At 35.3% G+C, this 16,589-nt stretch overlaps 1 protein-coding gene across 1 annotated transcript in view; it reads left to right on the top strand.

The window, feature by feature from the left end:
* The first annotated feature begins 3,167 nt into the window (after window positions 1-3,167).
* Window positions 3,168-16,589, top strand: part of LOC106050620 (CUB and zona pellucida-like domain-containing protein 1) — a 30,736-nt gene continuing 17,314 nt past the window's right edge. The window contains exons 1-4 of the mRNA XM_056033453.1: window positions 3,168-3,346; window positions 8,983-9,154; window positions 9,630-9,723; window positions 11,865-12,070. Coding sequence (XP_055889428.1) covers window positions 3,290-3,346; window positions 8,983-9,154; window positions 9,630-9,723; window positions 11,865-12,070 — 529 coding nt within the window. The 5' untranslated portion in view covers window positions 3,168-3,289. The remainder of the gene's footprint in view (window positions 3,347-8,982; window positions 9,155-9,629; window positions 9,724-11,864; window positions 12,071-16,589) is intronic.

The following is a 16,589-nucleotide window of genomic DNA, read 5'->3' as shown; positions in this document are numbered from 1 at the left end:
TGGTTTTACCGACACGCTTCTTTATTTATGATGCCAGCTTTTAGGCCTATTATAGAGGACTATACATATACACATACACATACATGCATACCATACATGTATAAGATATGAAGTTTATACTAAACATCAACTTTTATGTAAAAAAAAAACAACAAAATACTATATATGAGATATAATATGGGAATACGACTGGCGCGGGGCCTCGTGCCCCCCCCCCCCTCTTTCACAACGCCTCTGAACCGCCAATAAGTTTTCTATACCATTGCTGGTACTCAGCACAATTGTTTCGTAAGTTAATTTAAATTTACTTACTAGTAGACCGGCGGCGTAGCATACGCCGCTATTTTACAGGGCCGGCCTTAGGCCACTGCAACCCATGCGACCGCAGTGGGCCCCGCACTTTCATAGGACCCGCACTTTCATAGGACCCCCACTTTCATAGGAGCCGCTCTAATTCAAGATTTATAAATTATTAAATTAAACCATTTTATAACTTTAAACAGATTTCCCGCTCCTATCGATTTACCAGGAGCTCCTGGAAATCTCCCGAAATTGCAAAATATACGAAAAATTCCTTTAAATATACGGAAATATATAGACAAAAATTGTCATTTTGGGGTGTCATTCAATATGGAAAACGCCAATGCTACGCGCGATAAATAAAAACGGTATCATGCATAGCCGTAATTGTGTAATCTGGTAAAAGAAGCTTCTCGCGCCTCAAACTAATAAAGAATTACTTGAGGTCAACAATTGTCAAAGATAGATTGAATCATTTGGTAATTCTTGCTATTTAGCGTGATCTATGTAGGAAACAGACTTATTATGATATACTGTATGACTTTGCTACACGCAAGGCTCGTAAAGTAATTATGTAAGAAGTAAAGAATAAATAAAATGCATAGACGAATATATTTTCTAATACAAATTCTTAAATTTCACTTATTACCCGCCTCCCTATCCAAACTTGGCCCCGCGAGATCCGTTTCACATAGGGCCCCACAATGATTAAGTCAGGCCCTGCTATTTAGTGACGGGTGGATATACATGGTAGATTACTTGTTCTCTTTCCATGACTCTTCGGTCACAAGGGTTAAGTCCGGCGCTGCTATTTGGTGTTTGTAAAATGTTTGTTTGTTAAATGTTTGACATGTTTCGGATGTTCCTTCAGAGTTGAAGATAGTTTACATCCTAGTCCAGGCCTACCGCAGGACGAGGGGGGATGGGAGCTGGCAGGGTTTGATAAATCCAAGCGACGGTCCAGCGCGCTAGTCGCACGCCCTGGCAGCCATCCGTAGTGATGGGTGAATACTACTTGTTCTCACCTCCCCCTTTCTAGTTTTTCGTGGGATGACTCTACCCGCAGTAATAAAAGAGTGATCTTTCCTATACTTCTTCTTCTATGGATGGAGATCCGTAAGCCATGAAGATAATTATGTATATAGATTATTAAATTATTAGTTATTTTTTTGGTCTATCATGAAAACTAAAACTAATTAGTCTCCCTTTGACTTTATCATTCCCTGAAACCCCCGAGAATGTTATTCTTGTTTCTTTTGTTTCACGTTAAGCCATCTTGTTGTTGCTCAAGAAAGTTTACATTGGATTTATTTATCTTTACTGTTCTTCTTTAGCTAAGTGTTTGCTTTGTAAAAAAATGATTTTTAGTCCTAAGACAGACAGGTAGACGGACGGACGGACAAACGAAACACAAAACTAATTGTGGCTATTCAAATTTACGAAGTTATTGCCAGCTTTAAGGATAATGGGAAAAAATATATATAAAAAAATACAAAACAATATTTTAATATTTAATATTTAATATTGGAAGGCCACGGATCTTGAAAAGGAGAGAGAACTCGTTATCTCTGATTGCCTAGCCAAATGAAATTCTAAAACAAAAACTAAAAAAATACTTTTAAAAAAAGCATATATTTTGCATATATACTTTGATCTTCTGCAAGCCATACATAATAAATTTCTGCGATTAGAAGTATTTTTACCTATTGTTTTTAGTTTCCTAACATTTGTCTGGACCAGTTGGGAAAGGGAAGAATGGGGTATCTTGGTGAATGTGTACATGATAGTTTTTTTTTAATGCATAAAAAATGTTCACTTAGGGTTCAAGAGTCCTCAAGGGGAATAACTCAACTTATACTACCACATATAACAAGTACGTATTCTTTCCCTTGTTTGAGATATTAAACAAAATAATTTATTACCAATAGTTAATAAACTAATTATTTTTTATTTTTTTTTACTGATTGTAGTGTTGCCAGGTAAAATAAATAATTTCAGCTTGATCCGAAATTGGGTGTGGGAGAAATAACGTGTACAAACTTTTTACCAAACACAGAGACATACTGAGTGAGTTAATATACAAATATGTAAAGATAAAGTCACATTTCTTCACTTTTAAACTAGTATACGTTAGTAAGGAACGATAGGTCTCCGAATACACACGAAAGATTGTGTAGTCTTAGCCCCAATAAGAGTTCTGTATCTAAAACAAACTCCTTACTATAAATGTAATGAAACTTTGGACGCTGAAATGTGCCTTGTTGTATTCCCCCCCCCCCCCCTCAACTCCAGAAAACATTAAGAAACTGGAACAGACACAAAATAGAGCAGTGAGATTCATAACAAACGAATATTCACATTTGACTAGAGTAACACCTTTAGTAAAATCACTAAATTTAGTAAGCCTTCAGGACAGAAGACTCAAAAGTAAAGTAGCAATTATACATAAAACACTGAACCATAATCTTCAAATACAAAAACAAAATTTAATTAAATACTCAGAAAGACACAAAGATAAAGGCACATTTCTCATCCCATATGCTAGGACAAATGTGTACAAATACTCCTTCTTCCCTAGTGCTATGAAAGCATGGAACGGGTTGCCTGAGCTAGCCAGGAAAACCAGTGACTTGGCAGGATTTAAGTCATTGGTTAATATGCATGACTAAATGCATGACGCGTAGGACGTAATCATCTTCTTTTTTTTAAGTAACGTCTGTATTATATAAGATAGGAAGATAAGATATGTTGATGCCTTTTCGATTCAACATGGGGATGTTTAATAGAGCGTACTATATCTTCACATTCACACTGTAAGGGGGAAAAGAGTTCCATACCAAGAAAGATAACTTTGGGCTAAGATTAGATTTGGCGATTCATTTAATAGCAGGAGATGTTGCCAGGAAGTTAATTCCCTTATGTCTCTATTTCAACCACACTGCCTTACCAAAACTAGATTGAGTTTGTACTATTGAGGAATAAAAACAAAATGAGGATAATAAAGTGTACGTTATGTTTGTTCTACGTTGTTTCTAACTGCGCAAAGGTTAGTACTTTAGTATAGACTTTAACAATCAAAGTATATGAAATAGAATTAGAAAATAAAAGCTAGATTAAAAGCACGTTAGTAAAGAAAAAAAAAAAAGAAATACAGTATAACTGTTCACCTAAACAAAGTATTACATTTTTATAACTAATAGTTAAAAATTGTATTGAACAATACACGCAATCGTATCTGTGACATTGAATACAAATTTAAATATTTACAGACTTATGTATATATATACATATAGGCCTAAATATATATATATATATATATATATATATTATATATATATATATCTTATCTTATATATATGGAGTTAGATAGAGAGTGTGTTTGTCTGTGTGAGAGAGAGAAAGAGAGAGAGAAAGAGAGATTAGATTACCTTATAAAGGTGTCTTAAAGATCATATAATCTCTAGTGTATAGTAGTATTTAAACATAATGAAAACAGAGGCTTGTGAAACGCCGTCACTATTCAGCTTATAATAAACATTTTTTATTTTCATATTTTATCTAAAGTATTCAATACAAGAAATTATTATGATAATAGCACCATATATCTTGTCTTATAAAATGCAGACGTTACTTCAAAAAAAAGAAGAACCTTAACGTCCTGCGCGTGTTCCTAGTCAATCTAGTCATTCATGTTAAACAATGACTTAAATTTTCCTGGCTAGCTCAGGCAACCCATTCCATGCTCAAATAGCACAAGGGAAAAAAGAACATTTGTACAAATTTGTCCTAGCCTATGGGACGAGAAATGTGCCTTTATCTTTGTGCCTTTCTGAGTATTGTATTATATATAATGGATTTTTAGTAGAATTTATCGGTTATCTGTCTTAAGCTATAGAGATTTTCAGATTTTCCCAAAGATAACAAAGGGTGTGGTCCTGTCGGCTCTACATATCTTACGTATCTCCTTATCTCTAAGCCTTAACTGATAACGTTGAATTCTAGGCACACGTCTTCGTGCGATGTAAACATTGGTGTAGAAAATATGAACATTTTGTCTAAATATAAACCCAATACATTTCAATGTACACAATGTATCCCTGAAATTGAGTACAACATAATTTAGCTATATATTGACTTCATGTTGGTGTACTTAGGCAGAGGCTAGTCTCAACAATAAATGATGTTCATAAAAAAATTGAGAGCAATAAAGAAGTCTGTGCTTGTTCTTTTTAATCTTTTATTTAAGTACCAACAAACACGATCTTTTTTCTTTAGAATAACTCGGTCTCTGTTTTACTTTTTTTTTCCTCTTTAGGATATCACCTAGCCAGTAGGGTCGCTAGGGGGTGCGGGGGTGTGGGCTGCACCGGGTGACACCCAACAGGGGATAAGACCCAAGTGCGAAAAATGCACTTTTCTAAAAATGCAACTTTTTAAAAATAAAAATTGCTAGCTCGAATGCCACAATTTAGTATCAAACTTACTACAGTTTGACTTTTATTCTTACTATTAGGAGAAACAAATGGGTTGTAGACGCCAGGAGAAAGAGTTCTGATGCGCAGAAAGGCAGAAAAACGCTTGGTGTCCGGGGCTCCGCCCGTACCACTCTGAGTGAGCTTCTGGCTGACCAGTTGAGTTGTGGACGTAACATTTTTTTGTTGTCAGATGTTAAGACACACTTAGAAGTCAGCTCCTCACACGCTATTCGACACATAAGGCTGCAAGCCCTCTCCACAGAAATCAGTTTAAGGCAACTTTCATAGCCACTTCCCAGCTGGTCACCACGAAATTCAGGACTTCTCAAAAGGTGCCACGCTAAGTTAGACGTGGACGGCAATGTTTCCTGGTTCCTCTTTTCGAGTTTCATTTTAAATCTGACTTTGGTAAACGTGTTTCGTCTTGTCTAATGATATGTCTCACAAATCTCAATCAATGATAATCTGCCACGTCCTTTAGACGACGAAAGTCTGTGCGGGAAAAAATCTATTTCTAAAATTATTTCGTTTTGTTATTCGTAGGATCTTTCTCAGCCATCACTGCTCTGTCTCTTTTCAACCATCCACGTCACAAAGCTTAGGTGGCCGTTGATTGTAACGAGTATGTGGATTTTAATCTCCAGGCTAATTGATGTGTTTGTTCAGATAGGCCGTACTTTTTGAAAAACGGTTGCTTTCCAATATAACATGCAACACTATGATATGCAACTTCGTTGCTTGTGATTACACTGCCTAAATAGGTTAATTTATCTATTTTCTTAAGATCTGTAGGACCAATGTTGATGAGGGAACTGGGTAACCTGCACCCAACATGCATTACTTTGAGGGCGTCTTTATCTGTCATCTCGTGTAAACATTAATTTTATTTCAAAGTAACCATATGTCGACTGCAAAATCCAACTTGGTTTGGTTTACGCCATGGGAACACAAATGGGGCATGTTTAATGTGTTTTTATGACATCATCGATGGCTACATGAAAGAGAAATGGGGATAAAATAAAGCCTAATCTCATATCCGTCTCGGTGCTGCAGAATGCCACCGTCTATTTCGACACAACAGCTTGATGTCTGAATCTGGACAAATTGTTGAGAAATGCCATATTCTCTTGCTATTTTCCAGAGTGATTCCGATGGACGCATAGTACTTTTTTTTTTATTGAAATCTACAAAACAGATCAACATCCTTTGTTGATATTCCAGACTTTGGTCGTCGATGTTTCGCAGGACGTAAACCTGTTCAGTGCTTATATTGTCTTTTCGGAAACAGCTGAGAAACACTAGTACAATTTAAACAACTTTTCCGTAAGGATCTCTTAAATAATCTCTAATAAAAAATATGATTAACGCAATGTTTCTCATTTCAATAATTGGACATTTTTAATCTTTGCAATTTGTTATAGCTATGGGTCAAATGTCTAATAAAACGACATTTTAAAATAGAATCGAAAACCATTTTCCGGGTGTGACCAGTCCATTAAGGACATACGTTGAAACAAAATTAAAACAAAATGAACAATATTTTTTTTTTGGGGGGGGGGGGGTGGGATTAATTTTTTCCTGAATATGGGGTGGGGAGGGTGACACCCCGAGACTACCTCACCGGGTGACACAGACCCTAGTGACGCCACTGCATCTAGCCGATTCACATTTTTATCTTTGTTATCTTCTTCACGCTTAACTTTGACCTGGATTTTTAAATTGATAATGCGGTGAATCAGGCAAAGTAAATAGCTATACAGGAAGTAACCAGGTAGTATTAGGGGAGTTTTGGGGGGGGGGGCTCACTTTTGATTATGTCTCATGTCCAATATATAGTTCTGATGTGGTTTAAACGTTTTACGACACACTTGTCCTGGCCTATTCAAAATATGCTTTCTTTATTTTTACAAAACGTATATCAACTCTGTCTATCTGTCTGTCTGGTAAAAAGTTTGTATTCGTTTTTTATCTCACACGGCTAAAATGGAAACATTCCATAATTAATCAATAATATAGACAGGACATACATAAAAAAAATTAATTGATTAGGCCAATTAATTACTGGTTATCAATTTTTTTATACCAACAAGGGAGATTAATACTCCAGTATTCCCAGATACAGCTAAATATGTAGGGTTTCGTCTTCTTAAATGACTGAGCACGGTATTTCTAGCACACCCAGTCTCGGATCAGGTTGAAACTTTAAACAATTATTTGTTCTACCTAACAAAGCATGAATCAATTAAAAAGTAACCAATATATCAATTCATTATTGGTAATTTATTATTGTCTTTGATATCGAATAAGTGAAATAACTTCTACATTATTGAGAGAAATAGATGTAAGTGTGTAGTTCTTTTCCTTACATAAGCTTTGTTTTTCAAAATGATTTTAGTTATATTTTGGTGGTTGCAAAGGTTTATATTAACTCACTCTGTCTGGTTCAAAGTTTGAACACGTTGTTTCTTCCACTTCCCATTCTTGGATCAAATTGTAACTCCATTAAACCATTCTCTCTACTAAATCACGACTCTATAAAAAGCATAACCAGTTATTTAATTGATTGGTGGTAACTAACATCAAAAGGGATACAAGACGCCGATAGCAAAGACAAACAGAAACAAATTGATATAAACTTTTCACATGCAAATTATGAGCGAGTCAGGTGTGAATGACATTTTTTTAAAAATAGTTACAAAGTTCTGTTTGGTGTAAAGCACAAATTGTAAGACAGATTTCTTTACGGATAATAAAGATATTTATTATTATTATTATTATTAAATTAATATGATTTGATAAAGTAAAGGGGAAAAACAGTATTGAAATAAATGGTTGCAACTGTGGAGTTCTTTCCATTTCATAGGCTTTTTAAAAAACTTTGCTTACCATGTTTTAAAGGTCATGCTTTTGGCAGAAAGAAGTAGGTGGCTGTAGAGTGAAAACGATTAATCAAGTTACCTCTGCTTTCATATCAGCTCTTAATAATAGCATTTGACATTAGATAGGGGAAGACTCCTTGAAATGACAATGTAATACATAGCACATGTAACGCTTGTTAGTGACATTACTTTGTGGCATACATTGTTTTAATTTCTCCCATAAACAGATAGCCCTACCCTCAAAGGTTAGGATCTGTTGAGCGGGGGTGAGGTTGGGGAGCGATTGTATCTATCACCCCTCCATCGGTCTCACTATCTTTCAGTTTATATGTAACTAGCCGGATATGACCCGCGGTCCATAGGTTTTAGTTTGTGTATCACTGGCCTAGTGCTATGTTCCCTAACCTTTTGGCCGACCTATTGATAGCTAATATAAAATACAGTGAAAACGGGTTTTCCCGATTTGTTCAAAAGTTTCGCTCTTTAATAGAGATAGATTTAGGTGGGGATTTTTTTATGGCCCTTCAGTTGTGGGAGGGACATAAAAAATACACAACGATCTTCGCCATGTTGTAAGGAACATTTATGCCAAGTTTTTGTCTATATAAGGCAAACGGATTCGATTTCTGTTCGGCACATACATACATACATACATACATACATACATACATACATACATACATACATACATACATACATACATACATACATACATACATACATACACACATACATACATACATACATACATACATACATACATACATACATACACACATACATACATACATACATACATACATACACACATACATACATACATACATACATACATACATACATACATACACACATACATACATACATACATACATACATACACACACACATACATACATACATACATACATACATACATACATACACAATTATTCATAATCGACGACAATACAGAACCAATCGAAACATTAACCAATGAGTAACTCATTTTGTTTTAAACAGCAGAAATGGGTCTAAACTCTGTAATTTTCAGATAAATGGCAGTAGTTAGTGATTCTTTCCTTTCAATAAGCTTCGTTCTTTTTAAAGTATAGTTTTCTCTATGGCTTGTTATTTTCTTTGTTCTTATTTTTTCCATAGTTTACAGCATGCTCTTTTTTTTTTAAAACAACAACTTGACTAGTATACATTGTCGTGTATCAGTAATATTATTAAACAAACATATATTGTTATGATTGAAAAATGAACTAGTTAGGCAAACTTAGTATAATAATAAATGTTTATTGCAGGGAAGAAAAGAATTTCTAATTTAAGTTCTTTCTTTTCAGGTATCTGAAACAGGTGCAGATAATGTTTGTGCTAACAATACTACTGGAAAACTGGAGTTTGGAATGGACTGTACCACTAACACACAATGTACAACTGACGTGTGTCATTACACCAGATGTAGCTGCCCAGTGGGAACATCCTACGACTCATGCAGTGCTAAGTGTACCCCAAGTAGGGAACTTAGTATTAGTTTGTATCAAGGGTTGTGCTTTTGTTGGCTGATTGATAAGAGGTGTCGATCTGACAGTCTCATGTTTAAATATGAGCTTAGAGGTCTATCATCATGCGCCGTTCGGCACATTGGCCGGCAAGCTGTCTGCATGGAGATTGTCACAGTGTCTCCAGTCTCTCACCAGACAGTTCCCACTTCTTCGTTGTCCTCGTATTGGCCTCAATGTCATTGCAGTATATTTTTTTGGGGGGGTACATGTCCTGGAAACCTCATGCGACGCTCGGTCGCAACCTTATTATGTGGTTGAGTGACCGTTCGGGATAGGATTTGTTTGTGACCCGATCTATTTAACTGACTCCTGAAATCTCTCTTTGCTGAGCCACATTTAGCCTTTCTCGATTTCGGAAAATTATTACTGTATGATCACGTGCATGTATCGTTAATTATTTCAATCTTCTATTGAATTTGTTTCAGGGAATGAGTATATGATAAGCTCTGTGGATTTACCCCTTGGAAATCACTATGATTGGTCGTTCATCGGACCTGTTGGCAGTTATGTAACTCTTGTGTAATATACATTATTATTCTTTGATTTATATTGTAATATTGTAATACATTTATCTCATGTAAATACACAACAGTAATTAACAAATATAACTTAGGGAACGCAACTCTATGGTTTTAAATTAAGTTACATTTATTAGAATAATTTGAACTGTTTGAAACAACTCAGAAATTAGACTTCCAGTTTGTTTGTTTTTTATTTAATGGGGAAAAAAAAGGGAATCCTGAGTCTCAAAAACAAACATACAAATAAACTAGAGTCAATGCACCAGAGCGATAACATGTCTTCTTGTAGTTTACATGTAGGCTTGTTAAAACGAATTGATTCATGTAGGCATTACACGTACCGCAAAATTACAAACTAATAATCATCGTGTAAAAGTTAGATGAAATTATATTCATTCATTGTCTAAAGCTAAATTTTAAATTGTGTTTATAATCGGCTAACAAGTTGGATCTTTAATTCCCGTTTGGGTAAGAAAATAAAAGTACACCTTATAAAGGAGGTAACTATTATTTGTCACTGTAGGTTAACAAATGTCGAAATTAAAAAAAAAAAATGTTAGGGTTAGGGTTATTATTGAGTCAATAATGTTTGTTATGTCTGTAAAGAAGATAATCAGCGATATGAGGATTATGAGAAGTTATAACTGAGAACTTCGTTTCAAAGTATGCCGGATAAGCAGCCGGATATATAAGTTTTGGTGAAATAACAGGAATCCTGCTTAAAAAATGAAGCCTTTTAAATTTTCCAAGTTTGAAATAAAGGAATAGGATTTAAGTTCACAAATTTAAACACGTATTTAACATGAATTTTGGACCCTGAATTGAAATTGTCTCCTCTTTTTATAGGTTTTTAACTCAAACATGAAATACGAATTTTAAAACTTATGTGTAAGTAACTCCGTTTCAGTGGCGAGGCTAGTGTGGGGGGAGGAGGGGGAAAATTAGAAAATCCCCCGGGCCCTCTCAACACCCACTTGAGGGGGCCCCAAATTAGTGTTTGTTTGTTTTTTTACATTAAATATGAAATATTACGCAAAATACAGGGGTCCCCTTAGGAGGTCAACCCCTCTGGGCCCCCAAATGATGAAAAATTCCTAGCTACGCCCCAGCTCCGTTTCATTTCCAGACTTCTGTTTAATTAGCAACAATTTGGAAGTAAAATTTCCGTTTCCACTACTCTGTAACCCTGTAGCAAACTTGACGCGTACACCAAAGATGCACCAAGATAAATAACTTGACACTTTTCTTCTTGAATCAGGGTAGCTACTGCTTGGACTAAACAGGCCATTCGGGAGAGAGAAACTTTGCCACAGATCGTGCATGTGAATGTTTTAGGGCTCTTAGATAGCAAAGCCTTCTTCCACTTTCCCTGCCTAAGTCTCGTCTAGGACTATAACAGCAGTATCATATTTTCCGACCTTAATCAATTTCTTTTAACTATTCAGAGGCAGCAAAGACCATAAGTCTAATTCAGTCATTTATATCTTATCAAGAACATGTTCTGCCTCTTAGAGTAAGTAAATACCAATCAATCGTGTTTCTTGTAGGTCTGCAATGTGAATGTATAAAGTAAAGTTCTCCTTTCTGACCGTGCGATCTATAGGGCTTGTTTCTGCGGCCCGAGGGGAACGAGAGTTCAACGACCAACCGCCTTTTATAATATCAGGTGCCCATTAGAGGAGGATGGACTCACCCTAAATATCTCAAAATTTAAAATCCCAGTCTTCATTTAGATTCATTTAGATTCGAACCCAGGACCCCCCGATTCGGAAGCCAAGCGCTTAACAACTCATGTGTCTCCATGTTAATGCGGATTGTTCTCTTCTTTAAAAGCTTGGTGTAAGTTTTTAGCCTGCTTGTGGTTTTAAATTAAATAGTATTTGGTTGCATCCTGATGTGGGTTCCCAAAGCTGAACTAGTGACTATCTAATTTAAAAAGTAAACCATTGTATTCTTTTTTTTTATCCCTTTTTATAATTTTTTATCTCAAATTATTGCTACACTTTTTGAGCAATATTATACTCGAGTAACAAACAATTTGAAAATAGAAAGTGGCATTTAATCATTATATAAATATCACTAGATTTTATAGTCATTCTACTTCAAAACTGAATCTATTGTTGTTTATTTCTTATGTAGATTGTATGATGTCGACTTTAACACCAATAACTGCCAAAATAATTTTATTCACGTGACCAGCATGTATGACACGTTTCTAATAAACTTCTGTGCCAAAAATGACACCACTGTGAGATATTTCGCCTCAAGAAATAATGTCATGGGGTTTACTTATAGGCTCACGGACAGCGGATACAGAGGTTTTAGGGGAATGTACTTTATGCAAAGTAAGCATTATGTTCGAGTCTATGTATAGTACTTTCACTGTTCATTTTAAGAGATTCCTGTGACTAAAAGATTTATTTAGCTTTGGATGATCCTTTTCAAATAAGGTAATTACGTCCTTACAGTGACTTTCTTAACAACTATTCGCTATGACATTGGTCTAGTATCGATCCGTAGCTTACAGAATGATAACAAACAGGTAACCATCTGATAGATTTATTTCCATCTTCACAAGAGGGCGTCCTCAGTGCCCGTGAGTTGGAATGGCAGCCCCTTCTCGTTTCTGATGTTTTCTCGTGGTGCGAGAGACTGCGAGATGATAAATCGTGGAAAGATAAAGGGAATGTTCGCTCTATGCACTTATTTTGAGCTAGCCCAGTAATGATGACATACAAATGGAACTTTCAGACAGAGCTAGGTGTGAAGCGAAGAGGCGTAGTGAGCAGAACGTGCGCCCGGGGCAAGAAACTTTAGTAGCCCCCCCCCCCCGCCCATTCCCCATTTTCCATGAACATCACATAGAAATGTTGGCTTATAAATAAGAAGTATTTCATAATAATATAATATAAATAACCTTAGAAGGTATTACCTAACTAAAATATCTATAAGTTTTTAAAGTAGCGCTCGGGGGATCGTTCACCCCTCTTGCTAAGCCTCTGGTAAAGCGCTACCGGTCTACTGCTGTCACTGAAAGAAATCTGTATCATTGATCACAGTCATTATGGGATGCCTTGCAGATTTATTTCCTTTTACGAAGACTAGAAGTGCGGTGATAAATGGACGATACGATAGTTCTTCAATTCACTTCCTTTAAATAAATTATCTAATTTTTTATGTACGCAATATAACGGACTATTGCTAGAACTCTGCTCTGAAGCAAAGCTTGCAAACACTAATAGTGTATTCCAAGGAATATAAACAAAGATTCCAGACCACCCGAACATATGCAAGCTTGAGGGTTAAGACGAAGCCAGACATGGTTAGAGCTGCCGATTGTTTGAGGCTTGATCAGCATTTGTTGATCTACAGCCGAAAAAGCTAAACGTCGATAAGTTATTCAAAGTACAGGCCCGATATATAAACGATGCCAGAGCTTGCACTTCTAAAGCCCGCGCTAGTTGACCCAGAGCCAAATATAGTTTCTAACATGGAAGCGGTACATCAGGCAAAATTTTTCGTTATGACACATGTAGGAAAACGCATTAGATAAAACTCTTAATGGGCACGCTGCATACATCGAGTTCGACAAAGAGGCTTATAGTCGTTAATGTGCATGCGCTTGTAGGACAACATTAAGGCAGGTATGGAATGAATAGTGTAGAGACACACCTTGAGTGACTGCACAATTATGACGACATTAAACCTGAGACAGGCTGTAGAATGCATCGGTAGAATCAACGGATAGTAGAAGCTAGTAAAAGTGTGACTGTGATTAGACTCCGTTCTGGATTCAACAGTTCTATCCTTACATAGACCTGTTGATTGACTTTATTGTGGAGTGTCTTGATCTGAACGTCTATGGCCACGAACTCGATATTACCGGTACATCCACATGCAACCTATCTTCTGATCAGCACAAATTATACAGACTCGGATTACACTTCTTCTCTACATGTTGCCACTATACTAGACGATGCTACCTATATGAAAGCATAGCCTCAATTCTGTTTCGGGAGGGGGGGAAGAAATAAAGAGATATCTGGGTGGATTTTTACCGCAATTGGTTTTAAAAGCATTTACAAAAAAAAAAAAAAGGATTGACGTGAATACGAACTCGTGTCTCACGTCTCCTCAAGCCGTCGTGCTAACCACTCTGCTAAAGAGGTGCTTTTGCCTAGTGAAGACGGTAAAGTTGTATATCGTTTATTACAACCATGAACGGCGACATAGAAAGGGGACTTATTCAGCTTATACCACTACTTATTCAAGTACTATTTCTTTCCCTTGTTCGAGATATCAAGCTAAATAATTAATTACCAATTGTTAATTAACTAATTGGTTATAATTTTTAGCGGCCCCCGTAAGGGGAAAAAGCCACTATTAGGTTTGTGCAAAATGTCCGTCTGTCCGTCTGTCCGTCTGTCCGTCTGTCCGTCTGTCCGTCTGTCACACTCAGATCTCGAAAACTAGAAGAGATATGAAAAATATTATTTCATCATTAAATCCGGCTTGAAAAGTTTAGGTGCAACGGCTACTTTTGGTTTTCTAAAAGCAAACCGTTTAATTTATAAAATTAATTATGCAAGCGATTTTTTCATAAAAATACACCAATTCTAAAACAATTACGTAAATGTAAGGGAGGCAATGTTACAATATGCTAACAAAGATGAACAATTTTTGTGTATTTTCAGTATCACTAAGTCAAATATATTTTTAAAATGTACAGGAAATGTTTACAACAAATACAAATAATAGTTAAAGACGTTTTTTCTGGTCAACTAGCTGCTAAAATTAAAAGAAAACATTTCTGTTTGTTTATAAAGGCTAATAATGCACTTTGTATGTAAATATCACGCACATTTTTTTAGATGGACTTTTTATGCAGCGATTTTCGTGCAGTAGCGTAACGTCGCAACATGATCAGGTGCTAAACCAATTCCTTTAACTTTTTTTTTAAAATCAGATTTTATTTATTTTTTGTTTAGTGCCCCCATCCGAATAAAAGAAGCTTATTTTTGTGCGTTTTGTCTGTTGGTCGGTCTGTCCGTCACGATTAGATTTAAAAAACTAGAACTCTAAAAGCTATTGAAAATCTGATTTACCCTTTAATGTTCCTCCCATAACATCTCAATAGTTTTAAGTATCTAAAATTGTTTGTTCCGGATTTTTTTGTGCAAAACTAATCAACGCCAACAAATGTTTGTTTGCTCTTCTAACTTATATTACATTCAATTTCCATGCTTAAACATTGCAAAAACACATTATCAATAATATGTTGTTCCGTTTTTTATGTAAATAGCATATTAATGCTAAATCATAATCTCTATACTGACTTATATTTCATTAAGTGTAAAAATGTTCCGGATATTGTTTTATAAAACATGAATTATGCCTAATGATTGTTTGAAATCGCATAAGGCTTTTAAAAAAAGTAATTTACAAGAATTGATTACTGAAAATTACTTTTTAGACATTTAATTTTCTTGTAAAACATAACATAGAAGTTTTGTAATCGATAAAGAAAGTTCCGGATTTTGTTTCTTACAAATCGTCGCCAGAAATTTCCGAATTTATTTAAAAATCTACTAACGCCAAATAATTGTTTGAACTCCCTCTTCTAATTAATAAACAAATAATTTTCTCATTAACGAAATAATGTTTTTACGGATTTTTATGAAAAATATTTTAACTCACTACTCTCTTACAGTACATTTAACTTTCTACCTAAAACATTAAAAAATCTAATTATCTTTAATATTATGTTCCGATTTTTAAGGAAAACAGAATCCAAACACCAAAGTAAGGTATGAAAATCTCTCCACGTGGCTGTAGTACATCTAATTTTTATACGAGACCATCCAAAAAATTTAATTAACGGTATTACATTTATCTGAAATTCTCTTTTTCTTTTACTATTTATACAAACATCCGGAACAATCTATTATATAAACTTTTCAATTGTGTTCATACCTAAAAATTATTGCGATGTTTTGAAACGTAAAATAAAGGTTAATTAATTTTTAATAACTTTTAGTTGTTTTTTTTATATCAAGATAACGGACAGACCGACTGACAGACAAAACGCAAAAACAATGTGGCTTTGATCCTTTTTAAATAATATCTATTAGAACTCAGTGCACCAATGTCTATGAACCCTCGTTAAATATCTCGTGTAAATAAAGACATTTTTTTTATGGTACCGGTACTAGCCTATTGTGAGGTAATGGAATTTTTTTTCTTTGACGTCATATGAATGGACTCTTTAAATGTAATGTTAAAAGAACGCACTCGGTGCACCAATGTCTATTAACCCTCGAAAAAATTGCTTGTATTAATGAAAACATATTTTAGTCTAACTAAGCCGTGTGACGTAGTGTTTTTTTTTTCCTTTGACGTCACATGGAATGAATTCTTTAAATGAAATGCTAAAAGAACGCACTCGGTGCACCAATGTCTATGAACACTCGAGAAATGGCTCGTGTTGATAAAGGTGATTTTTAGTCTAGCTAGGCCTTGTGACGTAGTGTTTTTTTTTCCTGTGACGTCATATGGAATGAATTCTTTAAATGAAATGCTAAAAGAACGCACTCGGTGCACCAATGTCTATGAACACTCGATAAAAGGCTCGTAATGATGAAGGCGATTTTTATTCTAGCTAGGCCGTGTGACGTAGTGTTTTTTTTCCTTTGACGTCATATGGAATGAATTCTTTAAATGAAATGCTTAAAGAACGCACTCGGTGCACCAAAGTCTATGAATACTCGATAAATGGCTCTTATAGATGAAGGCGATTTTTAGTCTAGCTAGGCCGTGTGACGTAGTGTTTTTTTTTCCCTCTGACGTTATATGGAATTAATTCTT

Source organism: Biomphalaria glabrata, chromosome 6, assembly GCF_947242115.1.
Source record: "Biomphalaria glabrata chromosome 6, xgBioGlab47.1, whole genome shotgun sequence".
Lineage (NCBI taxonomy): Eukaryota > Metazoa > Mollusca > Gastropoda > Planorbidae > Biomphalaria > Biomphalaria glabrata.
Note: the sequence above shows the minus strand (reverse complement) of the source record. Positions and strands in the feature narration are given on the sequence as shown.